Consider the following 22,697-nt stretch of genomic DNA (forward strand, 5'->3'; position numbering starts at 1 on the left):
CTCACAAAATGGCAGAGCCCTGCCCTGCTTTTCCTCACTATGGGTATGCCCTCTAGGTTAAGTACTTGGGGTGGCTGAAACGTGGCTACCTCTGGCCTGTATACTACCTGCTCTGCAGAGCTCAGCCTAATGAATCTAAGGCCATGTTTGGTGATGCCTCTTGGGTGAACTGGGTTTTCCTTCCTAGTTCTCCAAGTCAGGATGTTTTTGCTATTGTTGCGGATTCTGCAAATCTTGTCGACCAAACTCCCCAGCCATGGGTCTGTAATGCGAGTTGGAGGAGGGACAGGAGGAGGAGGACCTATTCATTGGAATAACCTTGCTCAGTGATGAAATTAAAATTTTCCCTCTCCATAAACAGGAACACGGAGTATGGGGAAATGGAAACGGCTGCCACCGGACGAAGGGTTCTGGGGAGGCCGCTCCGGGTGACCAGGCAGGAAGAGGAGGGCCTGCGAGGCCACCGGAAGTGTGCTTCTCATCCACCTGGCGAGTGAAGGGAGATTCTGCAGGTGAGGACGCGCGGGGGGGGGCCCCCTCCCCCAGGCCGGCGTTCACAGCCATCGCCACCCTGCAGCGGGCCCTGGATTCACCTCCCAGAGCCGCAGAGGAGACACACCTGGAGGCCGAAGCCAAGGTTCAACAGGTGGGGCTGCTCCGTGGTAAGGCGTGAGGTGCGGTGCACACCGAGGCGCAGATCTCTCGCCAGACAACGCAGTTCTGCGGCCCCACCCCAGCTCAGGAAGCAAGGGGTCCCCGGTGCCGCCCCAGCTAAGCGCTGCTAACCCAGGCTGAGCTTACGGGGACTCAACTTTCCCCGAGACCTGGGCGGCCCCTGCTGGCAGGAGAGGGCCGTGCAAAGGGCCGGAGGGGAAGAGAAAACAAGAGGGATTTATTGTGAAATCCGACCTTGTGCCAGGAAAAGGGTGTGAAGCTACAGACCCCGGGGCGACACCCATCCCCGGCTGGCGGCTCGGCCACCCTGGACTCAGCCGGCCATGGAGAGCTCGGTGGCCCCCTGCGTCCTCTACCCGGCGGATGACCAGGTCCGCGGGGCGGGGGCCGAGCCCGGGGGCGCCTTCGCCCCCGGGGAGCGAGACCCGGCCGGGGCTCCGGGGGAGGACGCCGCACCCCCGCCGCAGACGCCCTGCGGTCTGAGCGCGTCGCTGTGCTTCAGCTCCGCGGAGGACGAGGCCCCGCCGCGGGCCCGCGCCGTGCCCGCCGCCGCCGCCGCCGCCTCCCCGCCGCCCGGCCACCGCGGCGTGGTGGAGACGCAGCGGGAGCTGGGCGCGAGCGCCGCGGGCCCGCGGGAGGGGCCCGCGTCCCGGGAGGAGGCGCGCGCGTCCCCGGCCCCGTCCCCGGAGGAGGGGCCCGCATCCAGCCCGGAGCCTCCGTCCCCGGAGGAAGAGGAGCTCGTGTCCGTCGCTGACCCCGCGTCCCCGGAGCAGGAGGAGGAGGAGGAGGAGCTCGTGTCCCTCGCCGAGCCCGCGCCCCTGGATGAGGAGGAGCCCGCGTCCCTCGCCGAGCCCGCGTCCAGCCAGGAGCCCGCGTCCCCGGAGGAGGAGGAGGAGGAGGAGGAGGAGGAGCTCACGTCCCTAGCCGCGTCCCCGGAGGAGGGGCCCGCGTCCAGCCAGGAGCCCGCGTCCCCGGAGCAGGAGGAGGAGGAGGAGGAGCTGGAGCCCGCGCCCCCCGGCGCCGCGCTCGCCCTCGGGGAGCCCGACCTGGTCCTGGAGGTCGCGGGCCGGCGGCTGCGGGCGCACAAGGCGGTGCTGGCGGCGCGCAGCGACTACTTCCGCGCGCGCGCGTCGCGGGACGTGCTGCGGGTGCCGGGCGTGGGGCTGGCGGCGCTGCGCCTGCTGCTGGCCGACGCCTACAGCGGGCGCATGGCCGGCGTGCGGCCCGACAACGTGGCCGAGGTGGTGGCGGGCGCGCGCCGCCTGCAGCTGCCCGGCGCCGCGCAGCGCGCCACCGAGGCCGTGGCGCCGCAGCTGAGCCTGGACAACTGCGTGGCGGTGCTGGGCGCGGCCAAGCGGCGGCGGCTGGCGGAGCTGCGCGACGCCGCCTACCGCTTCATGAGCGACCACTACCTGGAGGTGCTGCGCCGGCCCGCCGTCTTCGGGAGCCTGTCCGGGGCCGAGCGCGACCTGCTGCTGCGCCAGCGCCTGCGCTCGGGCCGCGCCTGCCTGCTGGCCGCCGCGCTGGCGCCCGCCGCCGGGGAGCGCGCGAGCAGCCGCCCGCAGAGCCCGTCGGGGGGCGAGGCGGGGGCGCGCGGCGGGGGCGGTGGGGACGCGGCGGGGGCGCGCGGCGGGGGCGGCGGGGACGCGGCGGCCGTCCACCGCTTCTGCGCGGCGGCGGGCGCGTGGCGCGAGCTGGCCCCGCTCCCCGAGGGCGCCCCGGCGCGCGGCTGCGGCCTCTGCGTGCTCTACAACTACCTCTTCGTGGCGGGCGGCGTGGCGCCCGCGGGCCCCGACGGCCCGGCGCGCCCGTCCGACCGCGTCTTCTGCTACAACCCGGCCACGGGCCGCTGGAGCGCCGTGCGCCCGCTGCGCCAGGCGCGCTCGCAGCTGCGGCTGGTGGCCCTGGACGGGCACCTGTACGCGGTGGGCGGCGAGTGCCAGCTCGGCGTGGAGCGCTACGACCCGCGCGCCGACCGCTGGGCCGCCGCCGCCCCGCTGCCCCGCGGCGCCTTCGCCGTGGACCCCGAGGCCGCCGTCTGCCACGGCGACCTCTACCTGTCGGGCGGCTCGCTCTTCGGCCGCCTGCTCCGCTACGACCCGCGGCGCGACGAGTGGCACGAGTGCCCGGGCAGCGGCGGCCGGGGCCGCGCGGCCGGCCTGGTGGCCCTGGGCGGCTGCCTCTACCGCTTCGAGCTGTGCGGGGCGCGGGGCGACGCGCCGGCGGGCGCCGGGGTCCGCGTCTCCCGCTACCACTGCGTGGCCCGGCGCTGGAGCCGCGGCGCCGCGAGCCTGCGCCCGCCCGGCCCGCCCGGCCCGCCCCAGCCCTTCCGCTGCGCCGCCCTGGACGGCGCCGTCTACTGCGTGAGCCGCGCGGGCACCTGGCGCTTCGTGCCCGCCGCCGCCGCCGCCGACGGGGAGCCCGCGCCCGACGCGGGGCCCGACGACGGCCGCTTCGAGGCCGAGCCGCTCGGGCCCGGGCCGGACGCCCGCGGGGTGCTGGTCCCCTTCGTGCTCCGCCTGCCCGAGCGGTCAGACCCGGAGGAGCAGGGGGCGGCCTAGGCCGGGCGCCGCGGCGGGGCGGGGCGGGGACCCGGCCCGCTCCCTGAGCGCGGTGCGGGCCGTCCGGGCCCCCGTGCGGGGCCGCGCGCGGCGCTCCCGTTCAGCGCCCCTTTTTGCTGTGCTTTGCTTAGCTTAGTGGAGACCACGCATGGGACGTGCGATTGTGCAGTAGCTTTGCGGATGGGCCGCGGGATGCTTGGGGGGTCGGGGATGGGGTTCAGAGCAGGACGGGACACCCCCGGGGGGGCCTGGAGCGGGGATGGGGGTCAGAGCAGGACGGGACACCCCTGGAGGGGCCCGGGACGGGGATGGGGTTCAGAGCAGGACGGGACACCCCCGGGGGGGGGCGGAGCGGGGATGGGGGTCAGAGCAGGACGGGACACCCCTGGAGGGGGCCCAGAGCGGGGATGGGGTTCAGAGCAGGACGGGACACCCCCGGGGGGCCTGGAGAGGGGATGGGGGTCAGAGCAGGACGGGACACCCCCGGGAGGGGCGGAGTGGGGATGGGGGTCAGAGCAGGACGGGACACCCCCTGGAGGGACCTGGGGCGGGGATGGGGGTCAGAGCAGGATGGGACACCCCCGGGGGGGCGGAGCGGGGATGGGGTTCAGAGCATGACGGGACACCCCTGGAGGGGCCTGGGGCGGGGATGGGGGTCAGAGCAGGACGGGACACCCCCGGGGGGGGGCCAGGATGGGGGTGGGGGTCAGAGCAGGACGGGACACCCCTGGGAGGGGCCTGGGGCGGGGATGGGGGTCAGAGCAGGACGGGACACCCCCTGGAAGGACCTGGGGCGGGGATGGGGGTCAGAGCAGGATGGGACACCCCCGGGGGGGGCGGAGCGGGGATGGGGTTCAGAGCATGACGGGACACCCCTGGAGGGGCCTGGGGCGGGGATGGGGGTCAGAGCAGGACGGGACACCCCCGGGGGGGCCAGGATGGGGGTGGGGGTCAGAGCAGGACGGGACACCCCTGGGAGGGGCCTGGGGCGGGGATGGGGTTCAGAGCAGGACGGGACACCCCTGGAGGGGCCTCGAGCGGGGATGGGGGTCAGAGCAGGAGGGGACACCCCCGGGGGGGGCCAGGATGGGGATGGGGGTCAGAGCAGGACGGGACACCCCCGGGGGGCCCGGGACGGGGATGGGGGTCAGAGCAGGACAGGACAACCCCGGGGGGGGGCAGGATGGGGATGGAGTTCAGAGCAGGAGGGGACACCTGGGTTGAGGCCTGGGGCAGGGATGGGGTTCAGAGCAGGCAGGACACCCCTGGGGAGGCCCCGAGCGGGCATGGGGTTCAGAACAGGAAGGGACACCCCGGGGGGGCCCAGTGCGGGGATGGGGTTCAGAGCAAGACAGGACATTCTCGGAAGAGCCCAGGGCAGGGATGGGGTACAGAGCAGGACAGGACACCTGGGGAAGGGCCCAGGGCAGGGATGGAGTTCAGAGAAGGACGGACCCCTGGGGGTCTGGGGCGGGGTTGGGGTTCAGAGCAGGAGGAAACACCCGGTGAGGGGACCGGGATGGGGTTCGGGTTCAGAGGTCTGGGACAGGGATGGGGTTCAGGCTGGACGGGACACCCCGGGGGTGTTCTAGCAATGGGCCCTAGAGTGGGGCCCAGCAGTCAGCAGGGGTCCTCAGGTGGGGGTGCCTGGACCCTGACCAGAAGGCAGGGCTCTGGGTTTGTCCCAGCCACCACGTGGCTTAGAAGGTGGCGGGCCATAGCGGCTGCAGTGAGGTTGGTGTGTTTGGCTTTGCTTTGTTTCCGAGTGGTGTTTAAAGTCCTAAGGGACAGAAGGAAAGAGCTTGTGGTTCAGTTTGAAAGGTCATGCCAATTGGTTCTGTAATATCGGTAGGCCCAACTCCAAAACAAAAGTCTGTGGAGAGGTGGGATTTCTGGTCCCCTGGCGGGGTTCGCCTCTGCAGATCTGTGCCGTCTGTCGGGCAGTGGTGGATGGGCAGTGGCAGAGGCTGTCCGTCAGCTCGTGTCCTGCCTGGACTGAGCGCCAGTCTCGGAGGAATCCGTGGACATTCCAGGAAAGGCTGTCTGGGTGAGGGTGCCCGCCTACTCAGCCCGTGGCCCCGTGGGGTTTGCTCGTGATTATGCACAAATGAGCACAGTATCTTCACGCTTGCACAGTCGTTCTAGAACACCCCCACCCCGATGTGCAGCTCTGCTGGCCTCTTATAAGGAGGTACTCCCAGGGGTAGTAGAAAAACTTAGCAGCAAAAGGAAACTGTTTTTTAAAGGAACATGCGGTTTACAATGTAGTACGTTTCCTCTAGAAGTCACTAATGCTAAGATGTTTCTATGAAGTGGGTCCAGGCTAACATTTCCACTCCTTAGATACCAAACCCATAAATACGATCACTGTGATTTTTGCCTGAGAAATCATTCCTGTGGGGTTTGCTGTTGAAGTGCAGCCTCCGGCGTGAAACCTCTCCCTCCAAGGCCAGCATGCCCTGGGCAGGCCCGGCCGGGCCGCTGGGTGCTGCCTGGTGACTTTGCTTAGTCCTCCTGTGGGGACTGCCGCCGACCCCCAGGGCTTGTGGTGAGTTGTCACCCAAGCTGACCTGTCTCCTGGGATACACAGGTGGAGGCAATCCACGCATCTGTTCATCAGCACCCTTGGGTATCATTGGGTGTCATTGAAAACGGGGTCAACCCACTTTCAACCTATGTGCAGCATGGTATATCGTACTTCTGGCTTCTGGTATATTCCGTGCCGAAGGCCTTGATCTCGCCCTGGCACCGTGTGGTTTGGCTTCTGAGGGACAGCCCTTGGGATGTGAGGCAGGAGTTGGAACCCCTTGAACTCACAGGAGAGCCAGGCCCTCCAACGCGTGAGCAGGGGGCTGGCGGGGCAGTGCCCGCTGAGCCTCGTGCCCAGATGTGTGCCTTCCACACCAGCTCCGCGTGCTAAGCCTGCATCGGTGCCCTCTGGGAAAGCGAGTAGCGTGCAGACATCCAGACCGTCGTCCAGGAGAGGTGCTGCCCGCGTTCTCCCACGCGTGCCCTTCCTTGTGCCCTGCACCTGCAAGTGGGAGCTTTCGGGGCCTTGGCGGGCACTGACTTCGGTGTGGTCACCAGAGGGTCATCAGGACTCAAAGGAATGACCTTGATACTTCTGTATTTTCTTAGATTTTATTTGTGTCCTGTTGTCTCTTGGCTGCTTCATAAACTTGGACTCTGGTGATTTGACTTTGGGATCAACGGTGGCGTCATTTCGTGTGAGGCCCTGGTTGCGGCTGCGGTTGCTTGCCCTTTAGTGGCACTCCCAACCTGCAGGGCCACCCCCCCCCCCCCCGTGACCACAGGCAAGCGGTGACCCCCCCGAGCCCTCTGGCGTAATGACTCGCGTAGTTCTGATGGAGCCGTGTGGTCTGCTAGGGGGGTTGGAGACTTGCTGTCGGGGCCTTTTTGCGTTCTGCTGACATGGAGAGATGCCGGGCGGTCACGTGTGTGTCTTGTGGGCAGCCGTACTCCTCTGTTTCCATTTAGCTGCTTCTCTGGCCCGGGGAACATTTTATTCTGATGCTGTGTATCACGGGGAAAGTTTCCCTTCCTCCTGCAGTATCATTCAGGAGAAGGCTCCGGGCAGACTGTGCAAATGCTTTGGCTGCAGCAGCTGCGTCATCCCTGCTGTTTTGATTGTCCTGGAAACGGCCTGGGCCGAGCAGCGTCCAGTGCCTGGCCCAGGGCTCTGCGGGGGCTCCGCGTGGCAGTGTGGAGAGGTGGGAGGCCAACGGAAGGACCTGTGTTCTGGTGTGGGATCGAAGCTCCCCAGTGCTGAGTAAAGCACTGACTAAACTCATTAACTAGTGCTACGTGCTGCCACCTAATAAAGGCCGCTACGCCTACGGCAGGTTTCCGGACAGTGCTTACTGTATGTGTAATTAATGTGTTATCGCTTGAGTTGTCCTATCCTGTGTCCATTGATGCCGCTAGGAAATAAACCCTATGGAAAATGCCAGAGCTCCTAACGGTGCTGTGCTCACTCCTCCCTTTTTCAGAATGTGTGTGTGTGTGTGTGTGTGCGTGTGTGCATGTGCACGTGTACATGGGGGGGGGGAGACTTGGATGGAGACCCCGGCCTGGTGCCTCCCCTCTGCTAACTGAGAAGCCAGCTCTGTGGCTCCCAAGGGCCCAGCTCAGACTCCCCACGTATGGTGTCTCCCCTCAGCTTCTCTGGATGCAGTGACCCGCGCTGCTGCCTCTGTCTGGGATGTGCAGGGGGTGGGCAGATGCTGGGGCCGCATCCCCTGGGAGGAGAGTCGGGTGATGGAGCCAAGCTGAGTGACGATGGAACTGAGCTGAGTGATGGATGATGGAGCAGCTGAACCCAGTGATGGAGCCGAGCTGAGTGATGGAGCTGAGCTGAGTGATGGATGATGGAGCAGCTGAACCCAGTGATGGAGCTGAGTTGAGCTGATGGATGATGGAGCCGAGCTGAGTGATGATGGAACTGAGCTGAGTGATGGATGATGGAGCAGCTGAACCCAGTGATGGAGCTGAGCTGAGCTGATGGATGATGGAGCCGAGCTGAGCGATGGGGCTTCTGATGCCTCAGTCCCAGTGAGGGTCACCACACGGTGGTGACCTGGGCAGGGGGTGTGGGGGGGAGGGGTGGAGGGGGAGGGTCTGGGCCAGAGCCTGTGCCCAGCCTCTGTTGGGGAAGGCAGGGCAGGCTCAGTTCAGGATCTGCCGGCAGACGGTCTCTCAGCTTGGGAGGGGACGGGGAGGGAAGGACCAGCCGGGCCGGGCCAGGGGAGGGGCAGTCCTCCACAGGAAGTTCTGCAGCGTGTCAGACACCAGAAAACAGGAAACACAGTTCCTCCCGGGGCAGGCCGGTGTTTCCCGCGCAGTGGTGATGGGAGCACCCTGCAGCTTGGGCCTGAGAGCAACGCAGGGTTACGCCACCTGATGCCCCCTCGGCCTCCTCTATTCCTCCAGCCCCTCGGCCTCCATCTCCACCTCCTCGGCCTCCATCTCCACCTCTCAGCCTCCATTACCTCGGCCTTCTCCCCTCCTCCCAGCACTCTCCAGCCCCTCGGCCTTCTCTGCCTCCTCTCGGTTTCTTCCATTCTCCCCTCAGCCCCTGTGGCCTGCTAGGCAGTGCGGGTGTCAGCTTAGAGCTAAGCTAATCTTTCAGCACTGAAGAGGATGATTGGTAGTAGTGTTGTTTAGTCCTGTGCCTTCCTGGCTTCCGTGCAGTACTTGAGAATTCCTGCTTAAACGCATTTTTATTAGTTTTCCCCCCAGAAGGATGAAGACCCGTCTGGTGGATTCCGGCGCCCCCTGGTGGACAGAGCTGGATGCGCACCGTGGCCGGGCCTGAGACTTGGGGACAGGTGGTCCCCCCGCCCCCCCGCCCCCCCCCCCCGCACCCCGCATCACTGACGCGCAGCCGCTGACGGCACAGAGCTGGTGCTGCCGTCTGGGTGGCCTGGAGACTGCGTGGCGCAGGGCACTCCTGTCTCGCAGCGCCCGGGGCTGGAGAAGCATCCGGAGCGCGGGTCTCCGCCCGAGGGGGAAACCTGGGCACGTTGGAGTCACAGAGCCCGCGTGGAAGAGGCCGCCCTCCGCCCGGGCGTTGGCGTTGGCACGGCGGACGCGGACCGCCCCCCTCTCCGCCGCCTCTGCACCGGGCGGGGCTTTCCCGTGGGTCGCTGCCAGCCGTTGGACAGCAAGCGATCGCGTGCACCAGCTGTCCCTCCTAAGATCTGCAGAACTACACGTCTCCTTTGCCTTCTTCTCCTTTTCCTTTCGGCAATACGGTGTACTGTGGCTAAAAATGTCGTGGTGCTCACGTAGGATGGCTCCATCGGTATTTTAAGTGAAATAAATACTTGTGTGATTTCTCCGCCTCTGTTTCTCTGGTGGCTGGCGTTGTGTGCGGGGCTCAAGCCTGCGGTCCCAGCTGCTTGGGGGGGGGGGGTGGGGGAGAGCCCGGGCACGGCACGTGAGAGGCTCCGTCTCCACCAATGGCTGGCGCGGCTGGGCGTGCCTGTCCTCCTAGCCACCTGGGACACACAAGTCAACGCCCAGGCTGCCCAGGGACCAAGCCGGACGTCACCTGGAAAACCAAAAGGATTTTTTCCAGTCCTGGGGCTTCAACTCAGGGCCTGAGCACCGTCCCTGAGCTTCTTTTGCTCAAGGCTAGCACTCTGCCACGTGAGCCACAGCGCCACTTCCAGCTTTTTCTCTGTATGTGGTACTGAGGGATCGAACCCAGGGCTTCATGCCTGCTAGGCAAGCAGTCTACCACCAAGCCCTACTATCGAGTTTTATACAACTGCAACCTTTCTGGTATTGCACGTGACTGTGGCTCCTCATGGGCTGATGTGTGATGTCTCTCATGGAGTCCTTGACACCCTGCGAATTCTAGGTGTGGGCGTGGAGGTAAAGATCACCCAGTGCTTCCTCTGCGTTCATCAGGATTCTTGGGACTGGTAGGAACCCAGATGGAGTCATTTCCGTGGGGACAGTGTCTGCCGGGCCCACTCCCGACGCAGGTGGGGAGGTGGGCCCGGGGTGGGGGTCTTACCATTTTTGTCCTCCGCAGGCAGGCTTGCTGCAGAGGAGCCTGGGGGCGGCACTGTGGGGAGGGGGGGCAGGGCTGGGCTCAGAGAGGTGGCCTCCCCCCTGGAGAGAGGGGCAGGGGAGGGGAGGGGACCGCAGACCCCGTGGCCCTCCTCCCTAGGGGACAGAGCGCCTTCGCCCACACAGCGTGCCTGGCTCCCCAGAGGCTGACATTCAGGCTCCACGCGGCCCCACCCCGACGGTCCAGCCTATTTATAGTCCACCAGAAACCGCAGCAGAACCTGACCACAGTGGCTCCGGGCAGTCATGGTGGCGGTGATTCAAGATGGTGAAGTGACGTCGAGGGGGAGCTAGACTTTACGTCTGTGGTCTGCTAATGGGAGCAGGGAAAAACGCTCTTCCACAGTCAGGTAAGAATCAGGTGACACGGTTCTCAGCGAGCACAGCTGGGCGAGGGCCGCGGATGGCTGGGGCTCTGTCTTTCTGGTACTGAGTTTGCACCTGTCAGTTGCTGTGCCGGTTCGCGGCTGTGTTCCTGATGAGCCGCGGGTGGGGAGATGGGCTCCGGGAGTCTCCTGGGAAATCTTCACGTGTGAGGTCCTAAGCGGTGGGTAAGATGGTCGCGTCTGCTCGTGCCTCACCTCTGAGGTCGCGGGGATCCCAAGCCGGAACCTGAGCGCAGCCCGAGCCCTCCGCCCCCGGCCGCCGCCACGGGCCTCCTCGGGCCACACCAGGCCGTGTTATTTATATTTGGACACCCGCTGTGCTGAAAGGTGGACGCCCGCGGCCCCACGCGGGCCGGTGGCTGGAGGGGAGACCCCGTTCGTGGGGCAGACCAGCTCTCCCGTAAGCAGCTCCTGCCGGTTAAGCGCTAGACGGGGCAAACCCGAGTAGCTTCTGAAGGTTGCACGCACGCGCTCATTCACGCTCGGAATGTGCATAGGGCCGCCACTCCCCCATCCCTGGCCGGAGACGCGCGTCAGGCGTGCGTGGCGCGGCTGGTCCTCAAGCCCGTTCTGAGCACCGGCACTGGTGCCAGGGGCTCCCAGTGGGAAGACCTGAGGACGTGCCTGAGAAGCTGGGTCTGGAGCTGGCATGGCGTCAAGCGTGTGTGTGTGTGTGTGTGTGTGTGTGTGTGATGGAATGCCAGTGCCCCGCCTTGCCTCCCGGGCAGCAGCTGAGCCCAGCGTGGACCCTCTTCGCTTCCCAGTTTGATCCCCGTCCCTCCCCCTCCATCTGGCGTCCTCCTCCCCCGGAGAGCGGGCTGGTGATTTATGATGCAGGTACGGGTTTGGGAGAGGCAGCCCCATGTCTAAATATAGCATCTCCTCGGGCCATAAATGGGAAGGGAGGACGGCCCTGTGGAGGAAAAAGTCAGCTCTGCTGTGCTCAGGCAGCGAGGGGAGCGCGGTGACCGTGGGCCCGAGCTGCTGTCCGTCCTGCCGCGCTCCGTGCGTCTGGGTGAGTGTCTTCTGTCCTCCGCTCTGCCCGCCGTGGCCTCGCTGGGAGGAGGGGTCGTGCGCAGAGCTGGCTGCACTTCCCTGGTGGGCCAGGCTCAGGACGAAGAGTATCCTGCCTCCGCCCTCGGGGGCCCCACCTTGCTGCCGCGGGAAGGTGGCTGAGTCCGCCAGGATGGGGCTCACGGTCACTCAGTGCTCCCTCTGCTTCAGGCAGCCCCAGTCATGGCCCCCGTCTCCAGTCCCCCCGGGACCCGCCCTGGTGCTGGCCCTCCATCCCCAATCCCCTCAGGACCCGCCCTGGTGCTGGCCCCCATCCCCAGTCCCCCTGGACCCGCCCTGGTGCTGGCCCCCCATCCCCAGTCCCCTCAGGACCCGCCCTGGTGCTGGCCCCCCATCCCCAGTCCCCCTGGACCCTCCCTGGTGCTGGCCCCCCATCCCCAGTACCCCCGGACCTGCCCTGGCGCTGGACCCCCATCCCCAGTCCCCCAGGACCCGCCCTGGTGCTGGCCCTCCATCCCCAGTCCTCCCGGGACCTGCCCTGGTGCTGGCCCCCCATCCCCAGTTCCCTCAGGACCCGCCCTGGTGCTGGCCCTCCATCCCCAGTCCCCCCGGGACCCGCCTGGTACTGGCCCCCATCCACAGTCCCCCCAGACCCGCCCTGGTGCTGGCCCCCCATCCCCAGTCCCCCAGGACCTGCCCTGGTGCTGGCCCCCCATCCACAGTCCCCCCAGACCCGCCCTGGTGCCCCAGCACTGGCAGTGGTTGGGTACCTGTGCTGGATGGGGCACTGGAAATTCAAGGCAGGAGAAAGGAAGAGTGAAAAATCTAAAACCGGGATAGTTCCCGAGAGGAGGAAAGAGGAAGAAAGCAGAGTCCCCGAGCCTGGCGGTGGGAGGAAGCCCATGTCGGGCAGGAGTCCCACAGCTTGGCTGGAGGGCACAGTTCTCTCCCAGTGTGTTGGGAGGAGCTGAGGTCCATGGCTTCCACGCGCACTGCCCACAACCTGGGCTGTCTGGTGTTTCGGGGAGTAGTCCTGCCAGGAGATGGGGGTGGGGGGCTGACGGCCGTGCCCCGGGGCCAGACTAGACACGGATGGAGAGGGCGGGCGCAAGGGCTGGAGCCCTACCCTCCTTCCCGTCCTAACTGAGCAGGAGGAACATGGGTGTCAAAGAGCACGAGGAGAAAAGATCCTTTAAAGGAGGCGTTTGCTGAGCTACTCCTCAGAGAGAGCCAGGACCCGGGCTACTCCTCAGAGAGAGCCGGGACCCGGGCTGGTCCTCAGAGAGGGCCGGGACCCGGGCTGGTCCTCAGAGCCGGCGTGAGCCACCCAGGACCCGGCCCAGCCCACGCCAGGGCTGCCCTGCCCCCCCCCCCCCCAGCCCCTGTGGCTCAGTGCACCCTCACTTTGGGCATTTCTGCTGTACTAACGACAGGACTGAGAAAATCTGGGGTGAACCACAAAATGCTCTGGCAGGCTGCTGGAATATTATGTGTGTAGCGAGTCCGCAAGAAACGCACATGGGTTAGAAACATAAATGCCTGTTCTTGGTAAAACAATGGGGGCAATTGAGGGAATTTTGGTGACTTAGTGCCCAACTTGTGAAATACAGAGGTTCCGTCCTGCTGGAAGGTTTGTCCAGGCCGGGTGCGGTGTGAGATTGTTTTTCCTTCTAGTCTGACACCATCCAAACTTTAGGGGAGCCAAGCCGGGCGCCGGGGAAGGAGGCCCGGCACTCACCCTCAGGCTCCTCCCAGGAGAATTTAGCTCCCGGAAACCAGGCCGCCAGCCTCCTCGGTTGACCGTCGAAGCTCGGAGGGCCATGTTGTGTTCAGCGGCTATCGTTGGTGGAAAGTGGTATTCAGATGATAAGTAGTCAGGACAAATAGTTCCCCAAGGGAGTGATCGGGAGGAATCTGTGTCCATGTGACCCAGACATGGTCACCTGGAAGCTCTCCCGACCCCCCCACCACCCAGGGTTCTCAGTGGAGGACGTAGACTTGTTTTTACCTGCAGAAGCAGTTTCTTTCATTAAATGGAGGAAATGCTTTCAACATAGTTTTTTTCTTTTAGAGGTCTTTGTCTTCCGTGTGCGTTAATCGTGAAAGGGCTTCTCTGCCGAGTCCCCATCATGCAGACGTGGCGCTCTGATCAGCTTAGCCCCTAGCGTCCTCCTTTTCCTCCTTCCCTCGACTTCTGACTCACGTCCGGTGGATTCCATCGCACCCTCCGTTGGGTGGATTTCAGGGTGCCACCCTCGCAGGCCCCTCTGAACTTGAAACGTCTTTGGGAAGTGGAGGGGTGCTGGGCGGTGGGGAGGAGTCCCAGGGCTCTTGGCAGGAGGCTGGGGGGGGGGGGCTGGGGCCAGGCTCGAGTTTCTGCTGGCATCATAATCCCCAAGTGTGTCCGGAGGGCTGGCTGGGGCTTGGCTGCAGACTGGGGGAGGCTGCAAGGCCAGGAGGACCAGCTGCCCAGCCCTGCCTGGCTCGCGGTGACCGGGGCCAGCGCATGACACACACAACATGACTCACGGGACACCTAGGGCAGGAGAGGCCGTGGGGCCGTGGGCCTCTCTAGAGACCCCCCCCCCACGCACACGGGGTGCAGGGGGGTGTCTATGTTTCTTTCTTTTGCTTTTTGCCAGTCCTGGGCCTGGAACTCAGGGCTTGAGCACTGTCCCTGGCTTTTTTTTTGCCCAAGACTAGCACTCTGCTACTTGAGCCACAGCACCACCTCTGGCCGTTTTCTATGTATGTGGTGCTGAGGAATTGAACCCAGGGCCTCATGTATACGAGACGAGCACTTTACCAATAGGCCATATTCCCAGCCCCCGGTCTGTGTTTTTTTAGACCTGTGTCCTGTGAGTTTTGTGGTCCATCTGCAGTGCTGGGGCCTCTGGGGACCAGGGCAGCTGGAGCAGGTGGATTTCAGAGGAAACAGAAGCCCATTAGCCCTTGGGCTGCCCTGTACGTGGCTTGTGTCTGGTTTCCTGTAGGATAGGGTGTGGTGGATCCCCAACTTCCCAAGCTCTATAACTCTGTGAATCTAGAAATCACAGACTAAACAAAATTAGTCACGAGGCACGCACCAGGATAGAACTGTACAACTTTGCAGGTTTCCTTTCTTTTTTGCCAGTGCTTGGGTTTGAACTCAGGGCGAGGCAGGTGCTCACTGCCGGAGCTCTCTACGCAGCTCCTTCGCTTCACTGTCCTGGGCTTTTTGCCTGGAACCAGCCTCAGACATGATTGTCCTGTAGCTGGAACTGCAGGCGTGAGCCACCACACCCATCTGCAGTTGGGGAGATGGCTGAACAGTCTAGTTGTTTGGACAGCGTGGGCAAGAGGAAGTGGCGATGGCCTCCTCTCTGAGCAGGCCTGGACTCCATCCCGCCCTGTTCTGTTCTGTGCGCGGTCCCCCAAGCTGTGCCTGGCCGTGGCCTGAGACTTCTCTAGCTCCTGACACCTTAAACACTAAGGACACAGTGGGACTCGGGTTCAGAGCAGCTCTTCTGGTCTTACCTGGGAAGTGAATGACCCGAGAGCCCTAGGAAGCCACCTCTGTGTGACCCGTAGAGGTGGCAGGATGGTGGGGGGGGGGGCTGGGTTGGTTTCCAGGGGTGACGGGCAGAGGGACTGCTTGCTATACCATGAGTGCTGCAGATTTCCAGGGACCAGGTGGGCTACCGATGCTTTCCCAGACCCGGCTCGTTTCCCCACATCCCTGAGGCTCTGAATGCCCCCCCACCCCATGCCCCACGCCCCAGCCCACCCCACTTCCGCACCAGGGCCAGGGCAGAGCAGGCTGAGGGCTTCGCCAGCCCCGGGACAGATCTGAGCCCCTGGGCGGGTTCAGTCGCCCACAGGGCTTCTCCCTGCCCCTCTTGGGGCCCGGGGCCCACCTTCCTGCCCCATCTCCCTGCCCAGTGTCCTTCCTGTCACACCACCTTCAATCACCGGCCTCTCGAATGTCCTGCAGCCTGGGACGCTCGCTGCCCTCTCCTCTGACTTCCGGGGCATGCTCTAGCTTGCATTGCCTCTGGCTTCTATCAGACCTTCTTGTGCGTATTTGCTGTTTGTTTCCTTCTCTAATCTGTGCTGTGATTATTTTTATCCTCCCTGTTCACCTGGCTTTTCTCGTAGCTGTGAACCCACGGGACGATGCATTCTGTAAATATTATTGAGCTCGCTCTTAAGTGGAGCATATACCCTAATCTTCTGAATTTTACGGAAGCAACCAAAAAAGGAAACTGGGTCTGGGTAATTTGGTGGGCTTCCTGACTCCCAGCCCGAATGATCCTCCTTCCTCGTGCACGGGTTTGTTAACTGATAGGCGCGATTCTGCCCGTGCCACCAACGGTGCAGGTGTGGAGGCAGACGAGCCGAGCCTGGCGGCCGCTCACACCCCTCCCTCTCCTCAGAACGAACGCCGCGATGTCCCTGGTGGCGCTGCCCTTCTACCAGAAGAGACACAAGCGCTTCGACCAGTCGTACCGCAACATTCAGACACGCTACCTGCTGGATGAGTACGCGTCTCGGGAGTAAGTCGCACGCTCAGGTAGCAGAGCCGCTGCACGCAGGGCCTCTGGCGGCCAGGGCAGGAGCCCGCCGGGCCCGGGGCCCCGCTCTGCGTGGAGCTGGAGAGCCGGGCGGGCCGTGGCACCCCTGTGGGGATGGGCAGGGCCCGCTGCGTGGTCCGACCTGGGCCCCGGGGCCCCGCTCTGCGTGGAGCTGGAGAGCCGGGCGGGCCGTGGCACCCCTGTGGGGATGGGCAGGGCCCGCCGCGTGGTCCGACCTGGGCCCCGGGGCCCCGCTCTGCATGGAGCTGGAGAGCCGGGCGGGCCGTGGCACCCCTGTGGGGAGGGGCAGGGCCCGCCGCGTGGTCCGACCTGGGCGCCGTGGGCCCCGCTCTGTGTGGAGCTGGAGAGCCGGGCGGGCTGTGGCACTGTGGGGAGGGGCAGGGCCCGCCGCGTGGTCCGACCTGGGCGCCGTGGGCCCCGCTCTGCGTGGAGCTGGAGAGCCGGGCGGGCCGTGGCACCCCTGTGGGGAGGGGCAGGGCCCGCCGCGTGGTCCGACCTGGGCGCTGTGGGCCCTGCTCTGCGTGGAGCTGGAGAGCCGGGCGGGCCGTGGCACTGTGGGGATGGGCAGGGCCCGCTGCGTGGTCCGACCTGGGCCCCGGGGCCCCGCTCTGCGTGGAGCTGGAGAGCCGGGCGGGCTGTGGCACTGTGGGGAGGGGCAGGGCCCGCTGCGTGGTCTGACCTGGGCGCTGTGGGCCCTGCTCTGCGTGGAGCTGGAGAGCCGGGCGGGCCGTGGCACTGTGGGGAGGGGCAGGGCCCGCCGCGTGGTCCGACCTGGGCGCCGTGGGCCCCGCTCTGTGTGGAGCTGGAGAGCCGGGCGGGCTGTGGCACTGTGGGGAGGGGCAGGGCCCGCCGCGTGGTCCGACCTGGGCGCCGTGGGCCCCGCTCTGCGTGGAGCTGGAGAGCCGGGCGGGCCGTGGCACCCCTGTGGGGAGGGGCAGGGCCCGCCGCGTGGTCCGACCTGGGCGCTGTGGACCCTGCTCTGCGTGGAGCTGGAGAGCCGGGCGGGCCGTGGCACTGTGGGGATGGGCAGGGCCCGCTGCGTGGTCCGACCTGGGCCCCGGGGCCCCGCTCTGCGTGGAGCTGGAGAGCCGGGCGGGCTGTGGCACTGTGGGGAGGGGCAGGGCCCGCCGCGTGGTCCGACCTGGGCGCCGTGGGCCCCGCTCTGCGTGGAGCTGGAGAGCCGGGCGGGCCGTGGCACTGTGGGGAGGGGCAGGGCCCGCCGCGTGGTCCGACCTGGGCGCCGTGGGCCCCGCTCCAGGGACAAAGGTGAGGGAGGGACATGGCGGAGTTTTCTCATGCAGGACAGCGAGAAGGCGCACAGTGGGACGGGGCCGTCGGTGCTGAGATGGGGGCGGCACAGCAAAGACAGAACGCCGCCCGCGTTGGGAGGACGCGAGCCGGCGCGGCAGCCGCGGGGCGCGTGGACGAGCCACGGCCAGTGGCAGCCGGTGTCCGCTGCCGCGTCTGCCCCCGGCCTCTGTGGGCCTCATCTCCACGGAGCCCCGCGCCCGCCCACACTGCTCGCGTGGCGTGCCGGCCACGTCCACGGCTGATTAGTGGCCGTGGGGGGGAGGACGCGGCCTCCGGGCCTGCGTGCTCCGCCCGGGCGCCTGCCCCATGTCACCAGCACCTTATATTTAGAAATACCGGGGCACTCAGCTCGTTGCCATGCCTGTGACAAACAAGGCCACACATACGCGGCCCCTCCTGGGGCCCCGGGGGTGGAGACGCCTCCATTTATATATAATCGTGGCTCTGAGCCAAGAAGGACTGTGCCCAGCCCGCTGGCAGGGAGGACGGCACCCGCCGGGGGGGGGGGGCAGGAGGCAGGAAGGGGGAGGATGGGCGTCACACTCGGGGACACGGACTGTGCGTGTGCAAGTGTGCGGGCGGGTGTGCTCCCGGGGTGCACACACGTGTCCGTGTGTGCACCTGCAGGTGCCTGTGGGCACGCGTGTGCATACATTGGTATGTGTGTACGTGTGCCTGTGTACACGTGTAGACACGTGTAGTGTAGGGGCCGGTGTGTCTGTCCGTGTGCACTTGGGAGGGAGCCTAGGTTCACGTGGTTGCAGAACGCATGGAGAGCCATGTTCCTCAGGACACACGGGGGCCGTGTTCCGGCCTATCTAATGACGGTCGCCCCTCGTCAGGCGCGCGTCCTCCCAGCGTTCTCTACAGCAGCGGGCGTCCGCTCAGCGCGCGTCCAGCCAGTCCTCGGCCGGGGGCTCGACCTGCCGGCTCTGCGCGGAGAGGCTGAGCGCGTCCGAAGAGGAGGAGCGCGAGCATGAGCGCCGGTGAGCGCGGGTTCCGCCTCCGCCGGGCCCCGCCGGCCACCGGCTCACCCTGACTCACCCGCAAACCGGGCCGCGGGCGGGGGAGGGGCAGAGACCAGCGCGGCGGCGGGCCAGCGTGGGGCAAGTGTGCGCAGGGTGTGCGTCGCCATCTTTGCCATCCTGGCCCAGGCAGTCCCCGCCGGCAGAGGTTGGGGTGATTTTCCGGCCCAGGCAGTCCCCGCCGGCAGAGGTTGGGGTGATTTTCCGGCCCAGGCAGGAAAGGAGATTTGGGTGGACACGCTCGGAGGAGGAGATGCGCACACCTCCCCGTCCCCGCCCACACGCGACTCCTCGTGCCCGCAGGTACCGGTCCCAGGCCGCCTCCTACGGCGAGGCCAAGAGGCAGCGTGTCCTGGGCGAGCTGGCGCAGCTGGAGCAGAGCGTGCAGCTGGCGCGATCCCAGGCGCGCACCACGCTGGACCAGTACTCTGTGGAGCACGTGGTAGGAGGCGCCGGGTCCCGGGGCGTGAGTGGCTCGGGCGCGGGCCCCCGCCACGCCGTGACCGCCCTTGGTTCTTGGTGGCAGGCGGGGGACGCGCAGGCGGGGGAGAGGCATGCCTTTGAAGAGCGGATGAGCAGGGCCCCGGAGATCCTGGTGCGGCTGCGATCCCACACCGTCTGGGAGAAGATGTCCGTGAGGCTGTGCTTCACGGTGCAAGGCTTCCCCACCCCCGTGGTGCAGTGGTGAGGCGGGGGGCAGGGGGTGGGGGGCCGGGGGGGAGCCCCGAAGGCCACCGGGCTCAGAACTCATGGGGGCGATGTGGGCGTAGCACCGAGGAGCCCCTGCCTGGCACGGTGCTGCTGTCGTACCCGTAGGGCACGGGTTCACCCCGCTTCTCAGAACCTTTCGCAGTGTGTTTAAACGTCGGTTCTTGAGGTGATCCCTGTCCCAGACATGGCCCGCGCGTGGCACGTGGCCGGTTCTGTGTGCGAGACCCACGAGGCTGGTCTCGGGACGGTGAAAACAAGCTGGCATAACTTCTGAATTTCCAGAAAGTTCCAGCAGATGTCTGCAGGGCTTGCCGAGATGGCTTCGGCAGCGCGGGCGTCTTCTTCAGGAACCACAGGCGGAGTCTCTCGCGGGCACTGCAGCCCCAGGGCTCTGGGGAGGAGAAGGAGAGGGGCAGAGGCTTGATCCGAGGCGGAAATGGTGCCGTGACAAAGCTGCAAAGACAGACCTGCCCGTGGGTGAAAGTGTGTGTTCCCTTTGACCAGGTACAAAGACGGAAGTCTCATCTGCCAGGCGGGCGAGCCAGGCAAGTACAGGATCGAGAGCAACTACGGGGTGCACACACTGGAGATCCACAGGTAAGGCCCAGGCGCCAGCCGGGAATGCCGCCCCCCACTGACGTCAAACCCCACAGAGGGCAGAGCCAGCGTGGGGCCTGTGTCATCTGAGCACTGGAGATGCAGACAGCACGAGCCGGAGTTCAAGGCCATCTTGGGTTGCGAGGCTTCTGTACTTCTCAGAGGGGCTGGAAGAAGCACACATGCCACACAGACATAGAGGCACCCAGACCTCCACGTGTCCAGATAGACACACACCCACAGAGACGCAGACAGACACAGGCAGACTGACACCCTCAGAGACACGGACAGACACAGACAGATTCACACCCACAAAGACACGGGCTGACCGATATCCACACAGACGCAGGCACAAACATTTGTTCTCTCCATATCTTTGCCCAGATAGCTGCTGTCACGAAACGCGTTTTCTTTTTTGGTTAATTAAAAATACTTTCTGCGGGTGGGGTGGCTCGAGGCGGAGATTGAGAAGGCGTTTGAAGTCCAGCTCGGGCAGAAGGTTGGTGCAATTCCCGTGTCGGCCAGCCGCGAGGGGAGCCGACCTGCCACAGGCTGGGTTTTGTTAAGAATCCCTCTGAGGCTTCACGCCAAGGCGTTCTGTGTGGGGGAGAAGGGGACCCTGCCCCAAGCCCAGCGAGAGCCAGGGGTCCGGGATGGGGAGCAAATGGGATCGAGGAGCAGAGAAGACCTGGGGAGGGGGCCTGGGTAAGCTGACTGAGTGGGGTTCTTGCTCACCACAGGACACAGTGACTCGATTTCCCTGCAGACCAGGGGCCCTGCCGGCTGTGCGTGGGTCTGCGCTAGGGCAGCCTCACAGGTCTCCTGCCCAGGAAGGGCCTGGGTGCCTCCGGTAGCTAAGTCCGGAGCCCCCACCGCTCCATCGCAGTGGCCCGGGTCAGCTTTCCTCCGGGTTTTCTCCCCAGGCTTCCTCACCTCCTGCTTCTCCACCGCCTCGTCCGAACGCCCGCTCTTCCCTCAGGCTGGGCCTACGGCGCGGGCCAGCTCTCTCCTGGGCTCCCCGGGCAGACCGGCCCGCGGCGCCGGGCGGGTGGGGCCTCCCCCGAGTTCCGGCGCCGTGCGGCCCTCGCCACGCGTGACCCCGTCCGCCCCGGTGGCAGCGACCTGACCCCTCTCTCTTGGCCCGGGCCTCCCTGCGTACCCCATGGAGGAGGAGGTCGAAGGCAGCCCGCCGTTCAAACCCGAGAGGGGCAGTGTGCTTCTCTGGGCGGATGCCCGAGTCAAGCTCCCCAGGGTGGGCACACCGCGGGCTCCTGGAGCGTGTGTGAGGCCGCGTGTGTGAGGCGCGTGTGCGAGGCCGCGTGTGCGAGGCCACGTGTGCGAGGCCGCGTGTGCGAGGCCACGTGTGTGAGACCGTGTGTGCGAGGCCGCGTGTGCGAGGCCACGTGTGCGAGGCCACGTGTGTGAGGCCGTGTGTGCGAGGCCGCGTGTGTGAGGCCGCGTGTGCTAGTCCGCGTGTGTGAGGCTGTGTGCGAGGCCGCACGTGCGAGGCCGCGTGTGCGAGGCCGCGTGTGCGAGGCCGCGTGTGCGAGGCCGCGTGTGCGAGGCCGCGTGCGAGGCCGCGTGTGTCAGGCCGCGTGTGCGAGGCCGCGTGTGTGAGGCCGTGCGTGCGAGGCCGCCTGTGTGAGGCCGCGTGTGCGAGGCCGCGTGTGCGAGGCCGCGTGTGTCAGGCCGCGTGTGCGAGGCCGTGTGCGAGTCTGCACGTGCGAGGCCACGTGTGCGAGGCCGTGTGCGAGGCCGCGTGTGCGAGGCCGTGTGCGAGGCCGCGCGTGCGAGGCCGCGTGTGCGAGGCCGCGTGGCTGCTGGAGCCAGGCTCGGTCCCCCGCCCTTCGCGGGGTCTCCGGGCACAGCGCAGCACGCAGGGAAGTCGCCAGCAGGGCCTGACGGGGTCCAGGGCCCATGGTCCTGGGACGTCCTGGGATCAGGTGTGACAGTGAGGTGCGCCGGGCCAGCTGCGGGGTCTCCGGCAGAGGCGCCCCCCCCCCCACTGGCCAGAGGGGCTGGAGGCTGCGGGGTGGACGGGCAGTGGAAACGTGGCCCGAAACCCCAGGGCCCAGGCGGCGGGGGCTGGGCGAGGGCGGCACCTGGCTTTCATGGAGGACGATCCTCTGACATTCTGCAGCGCCAGGGCCCTGGTGAGGATGGCTGGTGAGCTGCGGGGGGTGGGGGGGGCCTCCGGGCCGTGGTGTCAGAGTCAGGCCTTCCCGGGTGAGGACGCCAGGACAGGGCGGGCGGGGGCACGCACGCGCTCTCCGGGGGGCGGGCCTCCCCTCGGTCTCTCCGTGGAGGGGAGCCGTGGGCCGCTCTCGCTCCGTCTCCGACCCTGGGCGTCCCCGTCAGTGTCTGCACCGAGGACGCGTGCCTTTGCCCACTTCCACAGCAGAGGCGCGGACATCAGGCTGAGTTAGCAAGGTGCCCGCTTCCAAAGTGTGCTGTGATCACTGGCGCAGTGCCTTTCAGCACACGGGACACTTGCGCTGGAACTGTGACATGTGCACGTCCGCATGTTGTTGGGATTGACATCACGCACACAAAGGGGATTTGTGCAGAGGCCCAGCCGGCTCCCGGGAGGCCGGGGTCGAATCTGCACGTCCCTGGGACGGGCCCACGGTTGGCCCAAGCATGCAGGCCAGGCCGAGAAACCTGGGGAAAAGCAAAGTCTCAGGAGCCATGCACGTCTCGGGATTCTCATTCCTATGAGATCGAACATGATCGTTTTTCAGGAAAGGAGCAGGGGGAAGCCCCACGAGTTCTGGTTCAGCTCAGCTGTTCATTCTGAAGTGCTGAGCCTGGGTCATCTGACCCGGCTGTGTTTGGGGTGTGGAATGTGCTAGGCTCCCCTAGCCCTGGCTGGGGTGACATTTGTTCCCATGAATATTCTTTGGCTGATGAAGCGGAATTCTTAAAGCGCCACAGAGCAAGCACTCCCTGAGGTGCCTCTGGATTTAAAAATGCATTTGACACCATTTTATGGGCCCCGAGCTTTTCTCTTGGGACCAGTGCTGGGAGCCCAGTTTCTTCAAGGAGGTTTTAGGTTGCTCTCAGACTGCTCAGGAGAGCGGATTTAGAACAGTCTGTCTGGCTTGGTTTCATTAGCAGCAGCCCCCTAGGCTACTCCTTGCAAACTGGCTTTAGGTAAACCTTTCTGGTATTTTCTTTGTGGAGTTGGCGCCGTGAGTTCTGGTTTGTGCTGCGTTGCCCCGCACACCCCGCCCACCCTGCCCA

General features: G+C 65.8%; 2 protein-coding genes across 3 annotated transcripts in view; both read left to right on the forward strand.

Annotated features, from left to right (window-relative positions):
* Nucleotides 1-770: 770 nt before the first annotated feature.
* Nucleotides 771-3,444, forward strand: Kbtbd11 (kelch repeat and BTB domain containing 11). Its single transcript, XM_048330653.1, has 2 exons — nucleotides 771-1,298; nucleotides 1,542-3,444. The coding sequence occupies exons 1-2, from the start codon at nucleotides 999-1,001 to the stop codon at nucleotides 3,234-3,236; spliced, it is 1,995 nt and encodes a 664-aa protein (XP_048186610.1). The 5' UTR covers nucleotides 771-998; the 3' UTR covers nucleotides 3,237-3,444.
* A 6,627-nt stretch (nucleotides 3,445-10,071) lies between these two features.
* Nucleotides 10,072-22,697, forward strand: part of Myom2 (myomesin 2) — a 60,463-nt gene continuing 47,837 nt past the window's right edge. Inside the window, exons 1-6 of one of the 2 annotated variants that reach the window (XM_048330705.1) lie at nucleotides 10,072-10,186; nucleotides 15,652-15,771; nucleotides 17,964-18,107; nucleotides 18,450-18,588; nucleotides 18,673-18,830; nucleotides 19,362-19,454. In XM_048330705.1, the coding sequence (XP_048186662.1) occupies nucleotides 15,665-15,771; nucleotides 17,964-18,107; nucleotides 18,450-18,588; nucleotides 18,673-18,830; nucleotides 19,362-19,454 (641 nt within the window). In that variant the 5' untranslated portion in view covers nucleotides 10,072-10,186; nucleotides 15,652-15,664. Of the gene's footprint in view, nucleotides 10,187-11,142; nucleotides 11,238-15,651; nucleotides 15,772-17,963; nucleotides 18,108-18,449; nucleotides 18,589-18,672; nucleotides 18,831-19,361; nucleotides 19,455-22,697 lie in introns of those variants that run through there. The other variant, XM_048330704.1, reaches the window with a different exon arrangement.

This window comes from Perognathus longimembris, chromosome 21 (assembly GCF_023159225.1).
Source record: "Perognathus longimembris pacificus isolate PPM17 chromosome 21, ASM2315922v1, whole genome shotgun sequence".
NCBI classification, from domain to species: Eukaryota; Metazoa; Chordata; class Mammalia; order Rodentia; family Heteromyidae; genus Perognathus; species Perognathus longimembris.

Coding starts and splice junctions, on each gene's coding strand:
- Kbtbd11 (XM_048330653.1), top strand. CDS start 999: ATGGAGAGCTCGGTGGCCCCCTGCGTCCTCTACCCGGCGGATGACCAG. Junction 1,299..1,541: donor GGGAGCTGGGCGCGAGCGCC/GCGGGCCCGCGG, acceptor GCGTCCAGCCAG/GAGCCCGCGTCCCCGGAGGA.